Here is a 23116-nt window from a genome sequence, read left to right as displayed (position 1 = left end):
CATTTACAGAGCTAAAATAACTCAACCTTAAAGAAACATGTTGCTAACATTAACACAACATGTTTAAATTTATGTATTTACACTTTTTTGTTGTGTAAACATTGCCAGAGGTGAGTTTCTTTTGCTTTTATTTTCAACTGTCAAACACAGCTGTGTTGTTAATGGTTTTTTATTGTTTACATTTTTTCTAGTTTTTATTTGTAAATTTTGTTAATTAACTTTCTAAAGTTAAAATTTTTGTTAATTTTTTATCATAATTCCTTAGGAAATATTAAAGAAAATAAACCAAATATGTTGAAAAGTAATAATTTTAAGAGGTAAATACTAAAACAACAAAATAATAAGAAATATTAAAAAAAAATTTCTTAAATTGTTAACAACTCAACAAGTAGAGATAAAAAACAAAGTATTACTTTGTATATAGTAAAATAATTATCTTTTAACTAATAAAAAGTACTTATTTGTTTCTACTTTAAAAAGTATTGCCGATGATTTAACAGCATTTAGTACAACAGAAAATGTGGAACAATTAAGACGTTCCAGCTTGGAACAAACAACAAATACAATATTACAAGACCAACCCTCACTAAATAACAATAATATAAAACAGTCTAATGTTAAAGCAGCTATTGCAAATAATGACAATTCTCAAACAGAAGCCACCACCTCCCTAGCGGCTTTACAACTTTCAGCCGGAGTGCTGCAATCATATGCACCTCCCATAGCCAAGGCTAGAGGACAACTTAAGGAATTAATGTAAGTTATGGGTATGATTTTTTTTTCACAATTTATGGCTTTTCATTGGAATTTTCTTGTAGACAAAAACAAAATAAAATCTATATTGATTTATCGGCGGAAAAGTTTAAACTGGACAATGCTGAGGTTGCCAAATTACAGGATATGGTGAGTATTAGAAGTAAATTATAAAATTTTAATGTTAGAAGTCTAGTCTGAACGGGTTTTCATAGAAAAGTTTCTTTTGAAGTGTTTTCTCAAGAAAAGTGCCTTGTCTGAACTGTTTTCTATAGAAAAATTTCTTGTTTGAACAGTTTTCTATAAAAAAAGTGACTTGTCTGAAAAGCTTTTTATAGTTTTCTGAATAGATTTCTTATAGATAGTCTTATCTGAACAGATTTCTATATCAAAATCTCTTGTCAGAACAGTTTTCTAAAGAAAAGTATCTTCATTGAACAGTTTTCTATAGAAAAGTGCCTCATCTGAACACTTTTCTATAGAGAAGTCTTATCGAAACAGTTTTCTATAAGAAAGTGTCTTGTCTGAACAGTTTTCTATAGGAAATTTACTTATCTAAAAAGTTTTCTATAGAAGAGTCTTATCTGAACAGTTTTATATAGAAAAGTGTCTTGTCTGAACAGTTTTCTATTGAAAAATCTCTTGTCTAACAATTTTTCTATAGAAAAATGTCTTATCTGAATAGTTCTCTATAGGAAATTTCCTTATCTAAACAGTTTTCTGTAGAAGAGTCTTATCGGAACTGTTTTCTATAAGAAAGTGTCTTCTCTGAATAGTTTTCTATAGAAAATTTCCTTATCTAAAGAGTTTTCTATAGAAGAGTCTTATCTGCATAGTTTTATATAGAAAAGTATCTTGTCTGAATAGTTTTCTACAGAAAAGAGTAAAGACACTTTATAGTTTTCTATCTAAATGTCTAGTTTGGCCAGTTTTCTATAGATGTTTCCTATTAAGAAGAGTTTTCTGTAGAAAAGTGTTTTGCCTAAAAGTTTTCAATCAATCTTACTTCTTCGCCTAACAGGGATTCGTTTTGATGATAAATTTTAAATCACTTTCCAAAAACGTGCTTTTTATTAACAACTTAACACAAGCAACTCATAGTTCCGACAGAACTCATAAAACTTTATCATAAATTTTTAATAATACGTTTATTTTCACATAATAATCAATTTTAAAAACTTAATTATCTAAAATTTTTAAAACACTAAAAAAACTATTAAAAACATAAGAAAAATCATACAAATTTCCAACAATTTAAGATAACATTCTACAATTTAATATGCCTCCCATTAACTACAATATTATTAAAAAATATTTCTGCTGTAACAAATTTTAAACAATTAATGATTGTCAAAAATATGAAAATCTTATCAAAATTTTAACAGAATTGTTTAATTTACCGTGTAATTTGTTTTTTTTTTATTGATTTAATTACTTCCAATAAAACGTTTTAATACAATGTATTCTCATTTAATCTTTATTACTTTTACAGATGATTAATGTTAAAGTGTGCAGAGAGAAATTGTTAAAAATTAAAAAGCACATGCAGAATATCTATCAGCGTACGAAAGTATTAAAGGTAAGTGTTATAAATTTTTAATTAAGAATAAAATTTAAGGAATAAAACTAAAGGAAAAGGTTTTCTTGAGATATTTGTCTATATGAAGGGGACTTCTCTGGACTAGGTTCTATAGAAACTAATCTTCTTTGCGATATGGAATGGGAAATAGAACTTCTTTTGACAATTGTCTATAGAAACGAGTCTTATCTGGACAGTTTACTATACAAAAGTTTGTTGTCTGGACAGAATTTTGCAAAGAGTATCATATCTGCACAGTTTTCTATAGAAAATTGTCTTGTTTGGACTGTTTTCTATAGTTGTGTCTTGTCTAGACAGTATTTGATATAAGTGTCTTGTTTGAATAGTTTTCTACAGAAAAGTGTGTTGTCCGATTAGTTTTCTATAGAAAAGTGTGTTGTCTGGAATGTTTTCTATAGAAAAGTGTGTTGTCTGGAATGTTATATATAGAAAAGTGTCATGTCTGGAAAGTTTTCTACAAAAAAGTGTTTTGTCTGCTCAGTTTCCAAAGAAAAGTGTCATGTCTGGAAAGTTTTCTATAGAAAAGTGTCTTGCTTGTCGCGTTTTCAGCAGAAAAGTGTTTTATCTGAACTGTTTCTATGGAAAATTATCTTGTCTTGGCAATCTCTGTAGAAAACTGTCTTGTAAAACAATTTTCTATAGAAAAATGTCTTAACTAAACAGTTTTCCAAGAAATGTGTCTTTACTAAACGAGTTTCTATAAAAAAATTTCCAGTTTTGCTAGTTTTCTATAGAAAAGTATACTGTTTGGAAAGTTATCTATAGAAAAGTGTCTTGTTTTGTTGGTTTTTTATAGAAAAATGTCCTCTTTGGATAGTTTTCTATAGAAAACTGTCTGTTATATAAATAAGTATCTTTTTGGACAGTTTTCTATAGAAAAGTATCTTGTCTGTACAGTTTCTATAGAAAAGTGTCCTGTATGGACATTTTTCTATGGAAAAGTGTCTTAACTAAATAGTCTCCTCTAAAAGTGGGACTTGGCTAAACAGTTTTCTATGGAAAGTTGTCTAAACTAAACGGTTACTGTAAAAATGTGTCTTGACTAAACGAAGTTCTAGCAAAAAGTGTCTGAACTAAATGCCTATTAAAAGAAAAGTGTAGTTAACATTTTTTTATATAGAAATGTTTTGAAAAGTGTCCTGTCTGTACAGTTTCTATAGAAAAGTATCCTGTATGGACATTTTTCTATAGAAAAGTGTCTTAACTAAATAGTCTCCTCTAAAAGTGGGTCTTGGCTAAACAGTTTTCTATGGAAAGGTGTCTAAACTAAACGGTTACTGTAAAAATGTGTCTTGACTAAACGAAGTTCTAGGAAAAAGTGTCTGAACTAAATGCCTATTAAAAGAAAAGTGTAGTTAACATTTTTTTATATAGAAATGCTTTGAAAAGTTTCCTGCCTGAGTAGTTTTATATAGAAAAGTATCTTTTAGAGCAGTTTTCTATAGGACATGTGTTTTCTAATGAACATGTGTTGACTAAACTGTTTTCTATAGAAATGTGTCTGAACTAAACGGTTTTCTATAGAGATGTGTCTTGACTAAACGGATGTCTGAACTAAATGCTTTTTAAAAGAAAAGTTTAGCAAACAGTTTTCTCTATAGAAGTGTTTTGTTCAGACAGTTTCTAGATAATATGTCTTCTTTAAAAGGTTTTCTATTGAAAGATATATTGACTTGTCTATAGAAAAGTGTCTTGTTTTGATGGTTTTTTATAGAAAAATGTCCTCTTTGGATAGTTTTCTATAGAAAACAGTCTTGTCTGTACAGTTTCAATAGAAAAGTTTCCTGTATGGACAATGTTATATAAAAAAAGTATCTTTTTGGACAGTTTTCTATAGAAAAGTATCTTGTCTGTACAGTTTCTATAGAAAAGTGTCCTGTATGGACATTTTTCTATAGAAAAGTGTCCTGTATGGACATTTTTCTATAGAAAAATGTCTTAACTAAATAGTCTCCTCTAAAAGTGGGACTTGGCTAAACAGTATTCTATGCAAAGGTGTCTAAACTAAACGGTTACTGTAAAAATGTGTCTTGACTAAACGAAGTTCTAGGAAAAAGTGTCTGAACTAAATACCTATTAAAAGAAAAGTCTAGTTAACAGTTTTTTATATAGAAATGTTTTGAAAAGTTTCCTGTCTGAGTAGTTTTATATAGAAAAGTATCTTTTAGAGCAGTTTTATATAGGATGCGTCCTGTCCAAACAGTTTTCTATAGAAAAGTGTCTGAACTAAACAGTTTTCTATAGAAAAGTGTCTGAACTAAACGGTTTTCTATAGAGATGTGTCTTGACTAAATGGGTGTCTGAACTAAATGCTTTTTAAAAGAAAAGTTTAGCAATGTTTTCTCTATAGAAGTGTCTTGTACGGACAGTTTCTAGATAAGAAGTTTTCCTTAAAAAGTTTTCTATTGAATGATATATTGACTTTATAGTTTTATATAGGAAAGAGTCTTAGATAAACAGTTTTATATGGAAGTGTTTGGCTAAACAGTTCCCTATGGAAAAATGTCTAGTTTGATTAGTTTTCTTTAGAAAGTTGCCTTTTGTGGACAATATTCTTTAGGGAAGTGTATTAACTGAAGGGTTTGCTATAGAAATGTTTCTTGTTTAAACAGTTTTCTATAGAAAAGTGTCTCGACTAAATAGTTTTGTATAAAGATGTGTCTTTACTAAAAGTCCTTAGTGAATAGTTTTCTATATATAAGTGTTTTCTATATATAAGTGTTTTCTATATATAAGTGTTGGGCAGTTTTCTATAGATAAAAGTCTTCTCTGGAAAGTTTTATATTGAAAAGTAACTTGTCTTAATAGTATTCTATAGAAAATTGTCTATGCTGAGAAGTTTTCTAAAGAAAAATCTCTTGTCTAAATAGTTTTCTAAACAAGTGTCTTGTCTAAAGTGTTTTCTATGGAAAAATTTCTTGTTTAAAAAGTTTTCTTTAGGAAAATGTCTTGTTAGAACTGTTTCGGTAAGAAAGTGTCTTCACTAAACAATTTCCTATAGAAAGGTGTCTTGATTAAATAATTTTTTATAGAAAAGTGTCTTGACTAAATAATTTTTTATAGAAAAGTGTCTTGACTAAAGATCTCTCTATAAAATTGTTTAATCTGGTTTAATTTATCCATTTTCTATAGAAAATTGTCTTGTCTTTAGAATTTCTTTAAGGAAAATAATTGTTTTGAGGAAAAAATTGTGTTTTGTAGTACTTACTGCTTATTTTAGAACTTTGCTTAGTAGTAATGTTAAACATTTTATTGTTTCTTAAACATGCTTTAGCAAAACTTGTGTGTTTTTTTTTTATTAAACTTTGTTTTTAAAACTCTATAGAATTCAATTTTTTTTCTAAAATTCTAGAAAAGAGCCATAAATATACAAACATGCAAAGAAAAAGAATTACAGCGTAAATTACAAAAACAGCAGCAGGAAGAATCTTTAATTGGTAAAATAAACCAATAGTAAAAGTTTTTTTTTTTTCATATAAAAATATTTAATTTAGATAAATAAATCTAAAATGTATAAATGTTATTCATTACTTTTTTTTAATATAATAAACTTATAACAAATATATTTTATTTTCTTTAAATAATTAATTAATTTTTTGTATAATTTTTAAATTTATTATAATTTTTTAGCAAAACTTTTTTTATAACAAATATGTATATAAAAACTTTGGTGTTTTTTAGTTAAATCTTTTTTTTATATAAAAATTATACAAAGTTTTTTAAAAAACTACATGGAAAGTATAAAATTCTTTTAACCAACTGCTTAATAATTAACTACAACATTTATAAATATTAAATTAAATTTAAAAAAGAAATTAAACTAATTTTTTTTTTTTTTATAAAAAAAGAAAATACTTTTTAAAAATGACCAGTTTATACATGCAGTTTGTTTATGTGTTTTTTTAATTAAGCAAAAATTTTGAAAATTCGTTAGTTAAAATCTTTTAAAAACAATAATTTTAAAAATTTTGTTTTAAAAACTTAAAAAAACATTAATAAATATAAAATACATGCTTTTTGTTTTCTAGTGTTTTAATAATAATTTCAATTAAATCCCCGCAATTAATTTTTGTTCTCAATAAAATGGAAATAATAATAATAATACCTTCTACACAATAAAAATTTTAAAAAATGAAAAAGAAAAAAGTTTTTAAAATAACACAGTCCACATCCAAACATTTACACACGCATACATCTACGTTATTATATATTCTTGATCGTTAAGCATATGCATGGCATCAGTAGGCGCTAAATATTTAACGGTTCCTAAAATTAAAAACAAATAATTAAAATTAAAGAAAAACTTAATAAAAAAAAAATTGTTAGTTACTTTAAAAGTAAATATAAATAAAAAGAAAAAACATTTAGTTAAATTAATTATTAAGTAAATTTTAAGAAAAATAAACGTGCTTTAAGTTTAGTTACAATTTAACATAAAAATTTTAAATATATAAAGAGTTTTCTATAGAAAAGTGTCTCCACTAACATTTTTTCTATAGAGAAATGTCTTAACTAAACAATTTTCTTTAGAAAAGTATCTTGACTAAACAATTTTCTTTAGAAAAGTGTCTTGACTAAACAATTTTCTTTAGAAAAGTATCTTGACTAAACAATATTCTTTAGAAAAGTATCTTCACTAAACAATTTTCTTTAGGAAAGGTGTCTTGACTAAATAATGTCTTGACTAAACAATTTTCTTTAGAAAAGTGTCTTGACTAAACAATTTTCTTTAGAGAAGTGTCTTGACTAAACAATTTTCTTTAGGAAAGGTGTCTTGACTAAATAATTTTCTTTAGGAAAGAGTCTTGACTAAACAATTTTCTTTAGAAAAGGTGTCTTGACTAAACAGTTTCAGAAGATTGTCTAAAAAACTGTCTAGTTCTTTAGAAACATATTTTATCTGCTAGATAACTGTCCTGTCCAACTAGCGCCTTAAAGAATAGTGTCTTGAATAAATAGTTTCCTTATTTGAACAGCTTTCTATTAAAAAGTGTCTTTACTAAATAGTTTCCCATAGAAAATATTTTATTTGGAGCATTTACTATAGAAAAGTGTCTTCATATAACAAGTTTTCTATGGTTATATGTCTTGACATAACAGTTTTCTATGGGAAAGTTGCTTTTCTGCTTAGTTCTCTACAGAAAGTTGTCTTGACTTAACAGTTTTCTATAGGAAATTTGCTTTTCTGTTTAGTTCTCCACAGAAAGTTGTCTTGACTAAACAGTTTTCTATAGAAATGTGTCTTCACTAAACAGTTTCTCAAGATAATTGTCTTGTCTAAACTATTTTCTATAGAAACGTATCTTATCTAGTCAGTTTATTACTAAAAGGTAACTGTCTAGTCAACTAGAGTCTTAAGGAATAGTGTCTCGACTAAACATTTTTCCTGCCTGTACAGTTATCCATTAAAAAGTGTCTGAACTAAACCATTTTCAATTAAAATATCTCCTGCCTGAACCTTTTTCTATAGTTAAGTGTCTCGTCTAAACAATTTTTTATAGAAAAGTGTCTTGACTAAATAGATTACTAGTTTGGACAGTTTTCTGTATGAAAAAACGATCTTATCTGTACAGTTTTCTATAGATAGTTGACTGGTCTCGACGATTTTCTATGTATAAGGTGTTTTGTCTAACTAGTTTCTTAGATAATAGTATCTTAACAAAACAATTTCCTTATCTGGTCAGTTTTCTAAAGAGAAGTGTCTTCACTAAACAGTTTTCTATATAAATAAGTCTTGACTAATAAAAAGGGTCTTAACTAAACAGTTTTTTAAAGAAGTAAATGATAAAAAGTTAAAGTTTAAAAAAAGAAAATATGAAAGGACTTTTGAAAACTTGTTTTATGGAATCAAAAGTCTTCGTTAATTCTACTAAATTATAAAAAAATTAAAACAATTGTGTTTAAAATGAAATTATAGCTAAAAATATTTCCAACAACTAACATGCAACAAATTTAAGTAAAATACATATGTATTTAATCATCAACTTATCAACTTATTATCTACTTAAAGTTTATCGGGGGATGTTTTAAAAATCCCTTTCTGATGATAAATGAAATAACAGTTTTAGTTTTAAATTTCATCGTCATTTATTTGTTTTAATATTAGAAATTGGAACACAAATTCTATCTAAATAAGATTTGTTAAACATTCACCTTTAAGGGAAGGAGGACAATACCGTTTATTTGTAGACGACTTCTCATCAATGTTGCCATCTATAAGATGTTCGAGTCTAAATCTAATTCTTAAATTTTAGAATTGTTGAGGTTAAAGTACAAGTATTTGACTTGACGTGATTTCTGATAAACATTTCGATGTATTAGACGAAGTATTGTTGTTTTCCGATTATGTGAACTTGCAGCAATGATTTTCAAAATCTCTTTCTCTTAAACTGTTCTGTTTTTGTTTAAAGGTTCCTGTTCAGTTCTAATTCAGTTCTAGTTCAGTTCTAGTTCAGTTCTAGTCCAGTTCTAGTTCAGTTCTAGTTCAGTTTTAGTTCAATTCTAGTTCAGTTCTAGTTCAGTTCTAGTTCAGTTCTAGTTCAGTTCTAGTTCAGTTCTAGTTCTGTTCTAATTCAGTTCTAGTTCAGTTTTAGTTCAGTTCTAGTTCAGTTCTAGTTTAGTTCTAGTTCAGTTCTAGTTCAGTTCTAGTTCAGTTCCAGTTCAGTTCTAGTTCAGTTCTAGTTCAGTTCTAGTTCAGTTCTAGTTCAGTTCTAGTTCAGTTCTAGTTCAATTCTAGTTCAGTTCTAGTTCAGTTCTAGTTCAGTTCTAGTTCAGTTCTAGTTCAGTTCTAGTTCAGTTCTAGTTCAGTTCTAGTTCAGTTCCAGTTCAGTTCTAGTTCAGTTCTAGTTCAGTTCTAGTTCAGTTCTAGTTCAGTTCGTTCTAGTTCAGTTCTAGTTCAGTTCTAGTTCAGTCTAGTTCAGTTCTAGTTCAGTTCTAGTTCAGTTCTAGTTCAGTTCTAGTTCCAGTTCAGTTCTAGTTCCAGTCAGTTCTAGTTCAGTTCTAGTTCAGTTTCTAGTTCAGTTCTAGTTCAGTTCTAGTTCAGTTCTAGTTCAGTTCTAGTTCAGTTCTAGTTCCAGTTCAGTTCTAGTTCCAGTTCAGTTCTAGTTCAGTTCTAGTTCAGTTCTAGTTCAGTTCTAGTTCAGTTCTAGTTTAGTTCTAGTTCAGTTCTAGTTCAGTTCTAGTTCAGTTCTAGTTCAGTTCTAGTTCAGTTCTAGTTCAGTTCTAGTTCAGTTCTAGTTCTAGTTCAGTTCTAGTTCTAGTTCTAGTTCAGTTCTAGTTCAGTTCTAGTTCAGTTCTAGTTCAGTTCTAGTTCAGTTCTAGTTCAGTTCTAGTTCAGTTCTAGTTCAGTTCTAGTAGTTAGTTCAGTTCAGTTCTAGTTCAGTTCTAGTTCAGTTCTAGTTCAGTTCTAGTTCAGTTCTAGTTCAGTTCTAGTTCAGTTCTAGTTCAGTTCTAGTTCAGTTCTAGTTCAGTTCTAGTTCAGTTCTAGTTCAGTTCTAGTTCAGTTCTAGTTCAGTTCTAGTTCAGTTCTAGTTCAGTTCTAGTTCAGTTCTAGTTCAGTTCTATAGTGTGAACTATAATCTAGATTATAGTCTAATTTATAGTCTGGACTGTACATCAGTCTATGAAGTGTTTCTTTAAGCCTTTTCCAACATGTTGTTTAAGATAAAATTAGGGTTATTACACTCATATAACAAAATTTATTGTAAAACTCTTTTTAACATTTTATGAATATTTAAAAAATTGTACAATTTTCTTTGTGTCTACAACAAAAATTCACTTCTATAATCAAATTTATATCTCTTTATTTAACAAATAACAAAATGCATTGCCCGTTGCAGACATGTATATAGGAATGTTGTTGTTATTAAGTATAAGATTGCAACAATGTTTTCCTAGCTTTACAATTGATAAAAACTGAAAGTGTTTATCATTGTCATAAAATGGTTATTTGAGAGCTATTTAAAAAAATTTGTGTATAATATTTATTTTTTTTTTACAAAAAAAGAGGTTTATTTGAACAATAATAAAATATTAAAAAAAAAACTAATCATATTTAAAACTTAATAGTACAAGGGCAAGTATACAATAGAGAAAAAATATTGCTTAATAAACAAAATATGCTGTTTATTAAAGTTTTGTTTAAAACTAACTTCTGGTAATTACGGAAAAATAACATAAACAAAACCTAAAGCTTTAAAAGAAAAACTTAAGAATTTAAATCAACTTGTGTAAATTTAGCTGCCGGAGCATTGTCTGGGTTTAAAATATCTTGTGTATAATTAAGATCATTATTGTCATTTAAAGGTTTAATAGTTAAAGACTCATTGGTATTACTATCAGGAAGAATTTGCTTACCATTATCACTATCTGAACTAGCGTGATGACGTTGCAAATACATTTGCAAACAAACATGTACAATAAAGGCTATAAAGGCACTAACACCAAAGATTTCAAAGGTATGGCCAGGGCCCACCGATTCAAATAGTAAACCGCCTATAAAGCTGCCCATGGATACGCCCACACCTTCGAAAATAGCACCCACCAGACCCTGAAAACATAAAAGAAAACATTTTATAAATACTTTCTTCTAAGACAAGTTCTGTTTAAGTAAAAAAGCTCACCTGCATAGTAGTTTCTGTCCCTGGCGGTGCCACTATACTGGCATATGAAGCCATAGTGGCATAGAATAAACCAAATGTTATACCATTCATTAGTTCGATGGGTAAAACATACCAGGGATCTTGCAGCATAGAGTATAATATAAAACGTACTCCAAAACCGAATAGCACCAGACTCATGGCATTGACGTGACCAATTTTCTTTAAAATCCAACCGGAAAAAAAGAAAAACGGTAGCTCACCACAAAAACATTGTATGGCCATTACTGCTCCCTGTAGAGTTTTCATGGAGGTCTCTTCACAGCCGGCCAATTCTTCTAAATGCCAAAAGAGGAAATTCCATATTAAAGCTGTACCGAGTCCTATAAAAACGCACCATATAAAGAAGACGACACAACGTACGGAAAGGAACATTTGACCAACATCTTTTAGGATATTGGGAGAAAGATGAGTTTGTGTGTGCTAGAGGGAGAAAAGAATTTGTTTCCTTATATAGTCTAGTCTATAGTCTAGTCTACAGTCTAGTCTATAGTCTAGTCTATAGTCTAGTCTATAGTCTAGTCTATAGTCTAGTCTATAGTCTAGTCTATAGTCTAGTCTGTAGTCTAGTCTATAGTCTAGTCTGTAGTCAAGTATATAGTCTAGTCTATAGTCTAGTCTATAGTCTAGTCTATAGTCTAGTCTATAGTCTAGTCTATAGTCTTGTCTATAGTCTAGTCTATAGTCTAGTCTATAGTCTAGTCTATAGTCTAGTCTATAGTCTAGTCTATAGTCTAGTCTATAGTCTAGTCTATAGTCTAGTCTATAGTCTAGTCTATAGTCTAGTCTATAGTCTAGTCTAGTCTAGTCTATAGTCTCGTCTAGTCTATAGTCTAGTCTAGTCTATAGTCTAGTCTAGTCTATAGTCTAGTCTATAGTCTAGTCTATAGTCTAGTCTATAGTCTAGTCTATAGTCTAGTCTATAGTCTAGTCTATGGTCTAGTCTATAGTCTAGTCTATAGTCTAGTCTATAATCTAGTCTATAGTCTAGTCTATAGTCTAGTCTATAGTCTAGTCTATAGTCTAGTCTATAGTCTAGTCTATAGTCTAGTCTATAGTCCAGTCTATAGTCCAGTCTATAGTCTAGTCTATAGTCTAGTCTATAGTCTAGTCTATAGTCTAGTCTATAGTCTAGTCTATAGTCTAGTCTATAGTCTAGTCTATAGTCTAGTCTATAGTCTAGTCTATGGTCTAGTCTATAGTCTAGTCTATAGTCTAGTCTATATCTAGTCTATAGTCTAGTCTATAGTCTAGTCTATAGTCTAGTCTATAGTCTAGTCTATAGTCTAGTCTATAGTCTAGTCTATAGTCTAGTCTATAGTCCAGTCTATAGTCTATTCTATAGTCTAGTTTATAGTCTAGTCTAGTCTATAGTCTAGTCTAGTCTATAGTCTAGTCTATAGTCTAGTCTAATCTATAGTCTAGTCTAATCTATAGTCTAGTCTATAGTCTAGTCTATAGTCTAGTTTAGACTTCAAATTGTATATTTTTTTTTCAAACTCACCCTTAACTTCATGGAAGCCACCACATCCAAAGCAATTATCACCAAAGTCATCCAGAATACTATAGTATAATCCTTATCTACACCCTTAGACATTTTATCCACTAAAACGCCCGCAATTATGGAAAATATACCCCAACCCACAGAACCATATAAACGCTGTTTACCATACAAATGAGCACGCTCTCCCAAAATGCCAAAACAAATAGCATCACCTATACTAACCACCGCCGCCATGCCGATCCATGATATTATCAACATAGCAAAGAACCACCAGAATTGGTATAAACCCATAGCCGCTTTATTATTAATAACCGGACTTAAACCCAATTTACTGTCAAGATATTCATCTTTACAATCTAAACTACAGGAAGCATTAAAATATTCCTTATTACTCGGACAAAACATAGTAACATTTTTATCATTTATTGATCCTTTGAGATGTGGTATCATAAAAAACATACAGGAATTTTCCACCTCCATTTGACCCATATCAACATAGGTGGTTATGTCCATAGTTGTGGTGGTATTTGGTGTACAATCTGTATTATTTAACCAATTTTCACATATTATATCCCACATAAAAGGTTTAGCTTGACAGTGGAGTTTGCAGTTGAGCGTTTGATTGGCATAATGTTCTTGTAATTCATTATTCATACATTTATCAAATTCGGAGCAGTAACGTAGATCGGTTACACCGGCATGACAGTGGAATTCTACAGCTATAGGCTCTTTGGGTATGGCGGGTGTAAACATGATGAGAAAAAAGGCAATGGCGGTTAAAATTTCGGAGATAATAAATAACATGCGATGACGTTGATAACTAGAAAAGAGAAAAATAGAGAGAGAGAGAGAGAGAGAGAGATAATTTGCATAAGAAAATCTTGACTGTATACATAGTTTTCTAGCAAGAAGTTTTTTTGTCTAGATTTTTCAATCAGTTTCCAATTCAGAAATAGTTCAGTTCTATTCAATTCTAGTTCAGTTCTAGTTTTAGTTCTAGTTCAGTTCTAGTTTAATTCTAGTTACAGTTCTAGTTCAGTTCTTAGTTCAGTTCTAGTTCAGTTCTGGTTCAGTTCTAGTTCATTCTAGTCAGTTCATAGTTCAGTTCTAGTTCAGTTCTATGTTTCATTTTCTAAGTTCTAGTTCAGTTCTAGTTCAGTTCTAGTTCAGTTCTAGTTCAGTTCTAGTTCAGTTCTAGTTCAGTTTCTAGTTCAGTTCTAGTTCAGTTCTAGTTCAGTTCTAGTTCAGTTCTAGTTCAGTTCTAGTTCAGTTCTAGTTCAGTTCTAGTTCAGTTCTAGTTCAGTTCTAGTTCAGTTCTAGTTCAGTTCTAGTTCAGTTCTAGTTCTAGTTCAGTTCTAGTTCAGTTCTAGTTCAGTTCAGTTCAGTTCAGTTCTAGTTCAGTTCTAGTTCAGTTCTAGTTCAGTTCTAGTTCAGTTCTAGTTCAGTTCTAGTTCAGTTCTAGTTCAGTTCTAGTTCAGTTTAGTTCAGTTCTTTCTAGTTCAGTTCTAGTTCAGTTCTAGTTCAGTTCTAGTTCAGTTCTAGTTCAGTTCTAGTTCAGTTCTAGTTCAGTTCTAGTTCAGTTCTAGTTCAGTTCAGTTCTAGTTCAGTTCTAGTTCAGTTCTAGTTCAGTTCTAGTTCAGTTTAGTTCAGTTCTAGTTCAGTTCTAGTTCAGTTCTAGTTCAGTTCTAGTTCAGTTCTAGTTCAGTTCTAGTTCAGTTCTAGTTCAGTTCTAATTCAGTTCTAGTTCAGTTCTAGTTCAGTTCTAGTTCAGTTCTAGTTCAGTTCTAGTTCAGTTCTAGTTCAGTTCTAGTTCTAGTTCAGTTCTAGTTCAGTTCTAGTTCAGTTCAGTTCTAGTTCAGTTCTAGTTCAGTTCTAGTTCAGTTCTAGTTCAGTTCTAGTTCAGTTCTAGTTCAGTTCTAGTTCAGTTCTAGTTCAGTTCTAGTTCAGTTCTAGTTCAGTTTAGTTCAGTTCTAGTTCAGTTCTAGTTCAGTTCTAGTTCAGTTCTAGTTCAGTTCTAGTTCAGTTCTAGTTCAGTTCTAGTTCAGTTCTAGTTCAGTTCTAGTTCAGTTCTAGTTCAGTTCTAGTTCAGTTCTAGTTCAGTTCTAGTTCAGTTCTAGTTCAGTTCTAGTTCAGTTCTAGTTTCAGTTCTAGTTCAGTCTAGTTCAGTCTAGTTCAGTTCTAGTCAGTTCTAGTTCAGTTCTAGTTCAGTTCTAGTTCAGTTCTAGTTTCAGTTCTAGTTTCAGTTCTAGTTCAGTTCTAGTCAGTTTAGTTCAGTTCTAGTTCAGTTCTAGTCAGTTCTAGTTCTAGTGTTCTAGTTCAGTTCTAGTCAGTTATTCTAGTTCAGTTCTAGTTTCAGTTAGTCAGTTCTAGTTCAGTTCTAGTTCAGTTCTAGTTCAGTTCTAGTCTAGTTCAGTTCTAGTTCAGTTCTAGTTAGTTTCTAGTTCAGTTATATTCAGTTCTAGTTAAGTCTAGTCAGTTCTAGTTCAGTTCTAGTCGTTTAGTTCAGTTCTAGTTCAGTTCTAGTTCAGTTCTAGTTCAGTTCTAGTTCAGTTCTAGTTCAGTTTTCTAGTTCAGTTCTAGTTCAGTTCTAGTTCAGTCTAGTTCAGTTCTAGTTCAGTTCTAGTCAGTCTAGTTCAGTTCTAGTTCAGTCTAGTTCAGTTCTAGTTCCAGTTCTAGTTCTAGTTCAGTTTAGTTCAGTTCTAGTCAGTTCTAGTTCAGTTCTAGTTCAGTTCTAGTTCAGTTCTAGTTCAGTTCTAGTTCAGTTCTAGTTCAGTTCTAGTTCAGTTCTAGTTCAGTTCTAGTTCAGTTCTAGTTTCTAGTTCAGTTCAGTTCTAGTTCAGTTCTAGTTCAGTTCTAGTTCTAGTTCTTCTTCTAGTTCAGTTCTAGTTCAGTTCGTTTAGTTCTAGTTCAGTTCTAGTTCAGTTCTAGTTCAGTTCTAGTTCAGTTCTAGTTCAGTTCTAGTTCAGTTCTAGCTAGTCAGTTCTAGTTCAGTTCTAGTTCAGTTCTAGTTCAGTTCTAGTTCAGTTCTAGTTCAGTTCTAGTTCAGTTCTAGTTCAGTTCTAGTTCAGTTCTAGTTCAGTTCTAGTTCAGTTCTAGTTCAGTTCTAGTTCAGTTCTAGTTCAGTTCTAGTTCAGTTCTAGTTCAGTTCTAGTTCAGTTCTAGTTCAGTTCTAGTTCAGTTCTAGTTCAGTTCTAGTTCAGTTCTAGTTCAGTTCTAGTTCAGTTCTAGTTCAGTTCTAGTTCAGTTCTAGTTCAGTTCTAGTTCAGTTCTAGTTCAGTTCTAGTTCAGTTCTAGTTCAGTTCTAGTTCAGTTCTAGTTCAGTTCTAGTTTCAGTTCTAGTTCAGTTCTAGTTCAGTTCTAGTCAGTTAGTTCAGTTCTAGTTCAGTTCTAGTTCAGTTCGAGTTCAGTTCTAGTTCATTTCATTTCCAGTTCATTTCTAATTCGGTCCTTTTTTAGTTCTAGTTCATTTCTTTTTCCTTTACTTACCGATCTGCTATAAAACCAAATATTGGTTTTGCTAACATGCCTATTATAGGCAATATTGTATACATTGTGCCCACCACCACACTGGAATAGCCTAATTGTTTAGCCAATGTTGGCATAAATGGTACAACAGGTGCAGTACCTAAAAATAAATAAAATAAAACATTTACTAGATAGCAATTACTAAAATAACAATTATAAATAATGAAAAAGACAAGTAAATAAAATAATTCGTTATTATTAAACTAAAACCTCTAAAACAAATAATAGATTACAAGGAGGCAAATAGAAACCATAACAAAATCTCATAAAAGCAAATATTCAATTTCATTATACAGAGAGAGAGATTTCTAGTTTTGTTATCATTTAAATTAAACATTTATTTAAATATACAAAATGCTTTGTGACAGTTAAAGTAAAAAAAGGGAAGTAATAAAACAATCAAGCAGAAGAAATCATGTTAATTAAAGAAAATGTCAGCAAGAGCTTAAAAAAAAAAACTTAAAAAATGTTATTTAAATATTTGTTAAAAACTATTCAAATTTTACACTTTTTAATTAAATAAAAATAATCTATGAGTCATAGAAGAAGACAGCTTTATTAAAAACAGGAAAACAAATCAATCATCTTAAAAAATATGCTGCTCTTTCAATATAAATTTCAAATTTTAACACCTGTTATTGAGGTGTAACTTGACATGGTCCATTAAATCAAATATATGGCCCAATTATAAATAATAAACATTTAGTAAAGCAACAATTTGTTTGCCATAAATTCATAGAAAGCTAATATTTACTTAAGCGTTTTTAAAGTAAACAATAATTAAACTTGAGTTTTTAAGACATGTGACTTTTAGTTAAGAAATAGAATAAAAAGTGTAAATAAATAACTATTTATTCAAATATTTATGTTTAATAATATTTGCTTATAAATTGTTATAAAAATAATCATTTGAATAATTGTTTAAGAGTATAATTTAGTTCAATGCACAAAAAAACCTTTTAATACAATTAATAAAAAAGAACATGCATAAATATGTCAGTTTAATTATTAAAAGGTTAATGATAATTTTAATAATTTTATTTTATAAGCTTAAAGACTTGCAATTTAATGCCATACTGCTAAATGATAAGATACTCTGGGGAAAACAGAGCAAAAAAATAAAAACTGATTAAAAAGCAAAATTTTCTATAAATAATTCTACAAAAAACAATTTGGTATAGAAAACTTTAAAGACAAAAACATTTTTAATAGAATACTATCCTAAATAAACACTTTATGTTCAATTGTATTCAGTATTAGTTCAGTTCTACTTCAATTCAAGGTCAGTTCTAGTTCAGTTCAAGTTAGTTCTAGTTCGGTTCTAGTTCAGTTCTATTTCAGTTCTAGTTCAATTCTAGTTCAGTTCTAGTTCAGTTCTGGTTCAGTTCTAGTACAGTTCTAGTTCAGTTCTAGTTCAGTTCTAGTTCAGTTCTGGTTCAGTTCTAATTCAGTTCTAGTTCAGTTCTAGTTCACTTCTAGTTCAGTTCTAGTTCAGTTCTAGTTCAGTTCTAGTTCAGTTCTAGTTCAGTTCTATTTCAGTTCTAGTTCAGTTCTAGTTCAGTTCTAGTTCAGTTCTTGTTCAGTTCTAGTTCAGTTCTAGTTCAGTTCAAGTTAGTTCTAGTTCAGTTCTAGTTCAGTTCTAGTTCAGTTCTAGTTCAGTTCTAGTTCAGTTCTAGTTCAGTTCTAGTTCAGTCCTAGTTCAGTTCTAGTTCTGTTCTAATTCAGTTCTAGTTCAGTTCTAGTTCAGTTCTAGTTCTAGTTCAGTTCTAGTTCAGTTCTAGTTCAGTTCTAGTTCAGTTCTAGTTCAGTTCTAGTTCATTTCTAGTTCAGTTCTAGTTCAGTTTCTAGTTCAGTTCTAGTTCAGTTCTAGTTCAGTTCTAGTTCAGTTCTACTTCAGTTCTAGTTCAGTTCTAGTTCAGTTCTAGTTCAGTTCTAGTTCAGTTCTAGTTCAGTTCTAGTTCAGTTCTAGCTCAGTTCTAGTTCAGTTCTAGTTCAGTTCTAGTTCAGTTCTAGTTCAGTTCTAGATCAGTTCTAGTTCAGTTCTAGTTCAGTTCTAGTTCAGTTCTAGTTCAGTTCTAGTTCAGTTCTAGTTCAGTTCTAGTTCAGTTCTAGTTCAGTTCTAGTTCGGTTCTAGTTCAGTTCCAGTTCAAATCTAGTTCAGTTCTAGTTCAGTTCTAGTTCTAGTTCAGTTCTAGTTCAGTTCTAGTTCAGTTCTAGTTCAGTTCTAGTTCAGTTCTAGTTCAGTTCTAGTTTAGTTCTAGTTCAGTTCTAGTTCAGTACTAGTTCAGTTCTAGTTCAGTTCTAGTTCAGTTCTAGTTCAGTTCTAGTTCAGTTTCTAGTTCAGTTCTAGTTCAGTTCTAGTTCAGTTCTAGTTCAGTTCTAGTTCAGTTATAGTTCAGTTCTAGTTCAGTTCTAGTTCAGTTCTAGTTCAGTTCTAGTTCAGTTCTAGTTCAGTTCTAGTTCAGTTCTAGTTCAGTTCTAGTTCATTTCTAGTTCCGTTCTAGTTCAAATCTAGTTAAAATCTAGTTCAGTTCTAGTTCAAATCTAGTTCAGTTCTAGTTCAGTTCTATTTCAGTTCTAGTTCAGTTCTAGTTCAGTTCTAGTTCAGTTCTAGTTCAGTTCTAGTTCAGTTCTAGTTCAGTTCTAGTTCAGTTCTAGTTCAGTTCTTGTTCAGTTCTAGTTCAGTTCTAGTTCAGTTCTAGTTCAGTTCTAGTTCAGTTCTAGTTCAGTTCTAGTTTAGTTCTATTTCATTTCTAGTTCAGTTCTAGTTCAGTTCTAGTTCAGTTCTAGTTCAGTTCTAGTTCAGTTCTAGTTCAGTTCTAGTTCAGTTCTAGTTCAGTTCTAGTTCAGTTCTAGTTCAGTTCTAGTTCAGTTTCTAGTTCAGTTCTAGTTCTAGTTCTAGTTCTAGTTCTAGTTCAGTTCTAGTTCAGTTCTAGTTCAGTTCTAGTTCAGTTCTAGTTCAGTTCTAGTTCAGTTCTAGTTCTAGTTCAGTTCTAGTTCAGTTCAGTTCTAGTTTAGTTCTAGTTCAGTTCTAGTTCAGTTCCAGTTCAGTTCTAGTTCAGTTCTAGTTCAGTTCTAGTTCAGTTCTAGTTCAGTTCTAGTTCAGTTCCAGTTCAGTTCTAGTTCTGTTATAGTTCAGTTCTAGTTCAGTTCTAGTTCAGTTCTAGTTCAGTTCTAGTTCAGTTCTAGTTCAGTTCTAGTTCAGTTCTAGTTCAGTTCTAGTTCAGTTCTAGTTCAGTTCTAGTTCAGTTCAGTTCTAGTTCAGTTCTAGTTCAGTTCTAGTTAGTTCTAGTTCAGTTCTAGTTCAGTTCTATTTCAGTTCTAGTTCAGTTGTAGTTCAGTTGTAGTTCAGTTCTAGTTCAGTTGTAGTTCAGTTGTAGTTCAGTTCTAGTTCAGTTCTAGTTCAGTTCTAGTTCAGTTCTAGTTCAGTTCTAGTTCAGTTCTAGTTCAGTTCTAGTTCAGTTCTAGTTCAGTTCTAGTTCAGTTCTAGTTCAGTTCTAGTTCAGTTCTAGTTCAGTTCTAGTTCAGTTCTAGTTCAGTTCTAGTTCAGTTCAGTTCTAGTTTAGTTCTAGTTCAGTTCAAGTTCTAGTTCAGTTCTAGTTCAGTTCCAGTTCAGTTCTAGTTCAGTTCTAGTTCAGTTCTAGTTCAGTTCTAGTTCAGTTCTAGTTCAGTTCTAGTTCAGTTCTAGTTCAGTTCTAGTTCAGTTCTAGTTCTGTTCTAGTTCAGTTCTAGTTCAGTTCTAGCTCAGTTCTAGCTCAGTTCTAGTTCAGTTCTAGTTCAGTTCTAGTTCAGTTCTAGTTCAAATCTAGTTAAAATTTTGTTCAGTTCTAGTTCAGTTCTAGTTTTACATAAATTTTTGCTTATTTATAAGTGAAAATGAAATAGGTTTTTGGAAAATTTCCTTGTTTTAATAGAATTTTTAATTGTTTTAAAAATTTATGGTTTTATTTTTATTATTCTAAGATAAGATTAGCTTATTCTTTTAAAAAACATAATCTGTTATTAAAAAGATAAACTTTTAAAAAAGATTTTATATATTTTTAACAAGTAAATAGAAAACTATGCTAAGAATTTACTCTATTTATAAATATTCATAATTTGATGAGGCATAAACCACCCACATTATTGAAAAATTTAAAGTGTTTTGAAAATAACGCCACTGTCGTTATCAAGTTCTAAAAGTTTTTTCTAGTTTTGCTTTCAAATTTATAAATGCAATTAAAAAACAACAACAAAATAAATGAAAACAATAAAAATATGGAGAGAATATATAAAAAAAAAAATAATTTAGTTAAAAGTTATTAAAGATAAAGTGGGTTATAGTTAGTAACTTGTTGGGTTATCTTTAATAATAGAAAAATAAATGGTGAAATTGGTATCAAAAGAAGGAAGCAAATAAATGTTACTTTTAAGAGCTATTAAATAATTTTGATAGTTTTTAACAAACTTTATGATTCCGCTTAAACTTTTTTAAATTTAATAATTTGCTATTAATTTAAAAATATTGAAAGTTTTAAAAAGGTACGTTTACACTGAAAGAAGGTACCCAATACTTCCCTAATCTGTTAAACACTTGTTGTTTTTGTTTTTATTAGAAAATAGACTTTGCCTTAATGATTAAAAAAAATCTATAAAAATTTATAATTTATTAAAAAAACACTTACCAGCATTAAATAAAAAATAATGAGCCTTCATAGGCAGTAAATCCTTGTCGATTTTTGGTCTCATTTTTAAGTCTTATAGGGTTTTGTGTTGGTATTTTTAAATGTTATTGTTTTCCTTTAGAATTCTGCTGTGTTTACAAATTTTTTTGTTTTTGCTTAGAGGAAATTATTTAATAAATACCGTTATTAGGCGAGTAAAAATGTAAATATTGACATCTGCTGTGAAAAAGCAGCAGCAGAGCTGGAGCAGCGTTATAATTACAAAAAAACTAAGCAACAACAAAAAAATTTAAATAATTTTGCACTTTTTTTCCAACTAAATAATAATTACGGGGTCAATTTTGACGACGGCATGTAAAACTACTACAACAACAACAACAATAATAATAATGATGATGTTTAGTGATTACGATTTTCAACATGCCACAACAAGAAAAACTATATACACAAACACTTGATAAAGAACAAAAAAAGCTTAAAAATTTAAGGCAGAGTTAAAAAATATTTTACTTTTCTTAAAAATTGTATGTGTTTTTTGTTATAATAATTTCATTTTAATTATTTAATTGCTAAAAACATGTTTCTGGCGTAATTATTCTTAGAAATGTGCTGCGCTGATAGTTGTTGTTTTTCTTTTTTCCATTTTTACTCACTAATGCATAAGCAAGCTTTTGTTTTTGCGGCTTTTTTGGTTAATTAATAATATTTTTCATATTTTTTTTAAATGTTATTAAATAAAATTTACTTTTTTATATTATTTTTTAAGTAAAACACATTTTATTTTATTTTTTTTTTTGTACAATAAATTAGTTATAAAAAAAGGTTTACGTTTAATAAGTCTTCTCAATAAAAAACAACTGAATGATTTTGCTTTTGACAAGTCAGTGCAAGAGGAAATTCACCATAGAATAAAATAACACTTGAGAGAGAAAGAGAACTTTATTAGAGGTACAACAAGAGATGCCAGAAATTAAAGACCGCCAAAATACCAGCAACAAGCTAATTTTTAGCTTAACAGACAAAAGGTGAACACAACAATGTATACTGCCAAATAATAGTAAAATTATAACAAAAATTATTAAATTTACAAGTTATTTAACTATAAAAAGCATAAATCTTCAGTTTTTTAATAAATTCTTTGTTAAAATAAACAAGAAGCAGCTAGTATTAACATATACAAAGAGAAATATAACAGCAACATGTGAAAGCTAAATAATAAAGCAAAAGTTAATGAAAAATAAACAAAAGTGTTAAAAAATTTAAACAAAAGTGTTAAATTCATAAAATTTATTTAAAAATTAATAATTTTTTGGTTTTTAATAAACAAATTCTTGTTGCAATTAAAATTAACAAGAAGAAGCATCAGTTTATAAAGCGCCATAAAAGCAAACAAAACGAAGCAGACCGCAACAAAGCAAAACAGAATGCAACAAAAACTGCAGCAGATAGTAAAAAATCAAAGAAAACTTTAAAAATAACTAAATTTATACATAATAATAATAAAAATTATCAATTTTTTGGTAAAAAAAAATAAAAAAATTCTTTAAACAATTAAGAGTAACAAGAAGAAGCATATGTTTACATACAAACCAAACAATATTAACAGCAACCAGTAAAAGGTAATCAAAAGTTTAAAGGTGTAGTAAAAAATCAATATAATGATATTAAATTTAAACAAAAATAAGAAAATAATAAAGTTTAATAGTTAATAATAGTAAAAATTATAAATGTTTAGTAAACACATCCTTTATAAACTTAAAAATAACAAAAAGAAGCAAGTGTTTAACAGCGGCCAACAAAAAGGTAAACAAACTTTGAAAAGTGTTAAAAAATAAAGAAAAATGTTGAAAATTGAAAACAAAATAGAGCAATATTATTAATATTTATTAAAAAATAATAAAAATAATGAATAAATTTTAGTTTTATGTTAAAAAATACTTTGTAAACTTAAAAGTAACAAGAAGAAGCAAATGTTTGCAAACAGCCAAAGGCCTGCTTAACAGCGGAGAACAAATGAATAAACAAACTTTGAAAAGTGTTAAAAAAATTAAGAAAACGATTAAAAATTTATAACAAAATAAATAAATATTAAAATGTAACAAAAATATTTAATAATTTTTAGCTTCATTAAAAAAATACTTAACAGAATAAAAAGAAAAGTGTTTACAAAAGAGACATAGAAAAGTTTGACAGCAGCTAAGCGAAGTTAAAGAAATGTAAAATATGAAAGAAAAATGTATAAAGTTAAAACAGAAATAATAAAATATGAATAATTTTAATAAAAATAAACAAATAAGTTAATTTTTAACTTAATTTTAATAAAAATGTTATTAAAAACTACAAAGAAATTAACAGCGTTTAATGTTTATAAACAGACAATGTAAAGTTTAACAGTGGCCGGCAAAAAAACTAA

The 23116-nt window shown here is 29.2% G+C and overlaps 2 protein-coding genes across 11 annotated transcripts; one reads left to right on the top strand and one right to left on the bottom strand.

The window, feature by feature from the left end:
- The first annotated feature begins 158 nt into the window (after positions 1-158).
- Positions 159-5971, top strand: LOC119600235 (biogenesis of lysosome-related organelles complex 1 subunit 6). Its single transcript, XM_037950343.1, has 5 exons — positions 159-317; positions 481-756; positions 819-903; positions 2246-2332; positions 5706-5971. The coding sequence occupies exons 1-5, from the start codon at positions 292-294 to the stop codon at positions 5805-5807; spliced, it is 576 nt and encodes a 191-aa protein (XP_037806271.1). The 5' UTR covers positions 159-291; the 3' UTR covers positions 5808-5971.
- Positions 5972-6457: 486 nt separating this feature from the next.
- LOC119600233 (major facilitator superfamily domain-containing protein 6-A) lies at positions 6458-21574 on the bottom strand. Of its 10 annotated transcripts, none has more exons than XM_037950341.1 (6): positions 20704-20858; positions 16001-16139; positions 12515-13334; positions 10975-11433; positions 10709-10901; positions 6458-6619 (listed from the first exon to the last, which is right to left on the bottom strand). In XM_037950341.1, exons 1-6 carry the CDS (start codon positions 20765-20767, stop codon positions 6549-6551), a joined length of 1746 nt encoding a protein of 581 aa, XP_037806269.1. In that variant the 5' UTR covers positions 20768-20858; the 3' UTR covers positions 6458-6548. The 10 variants fall into 10 exon arrangements, with proteins under 10 accessions (XP_037806269.1, XP_037806261.1, XP_037806268.1 ...); XM_037950340.1 differs by lacking the exon at positions 6458-6619 and adding an exon at positions 21449-21467 and having other exon boundaries at positions 10363-10901; positions 20704-20818; XM_037950339.1 differs by lacking the exon at positions 6458-6619 and adding an exon at positions 21357-21465 and having other exon boundaries at positions 10363-10901; positions 20704-20818.
- Positions 21575-23116: the final 1542 nt, after the last annotated feature.

The sequence above is a fragment of the Lucilia sericata genome, unplaced genomic scaffold (assembly GCF_015586225.1).
Source record: "Lucilia sericata isolate MDLA Ls3-8-SP2 unplaced genomic scaffold, ASM1558622v1 Contig000108F_arrow, whole genome shotgun sequence".
Lineage (NCBI taxonomy): Eukaryota > Metazoa > Arthropoda > Insecta > Diptera > Calliphoridae > Lucilia > Lucilia sericata.
This window is presented reverse-complemented; position numbering and strand designations above follow the sequence as displayed.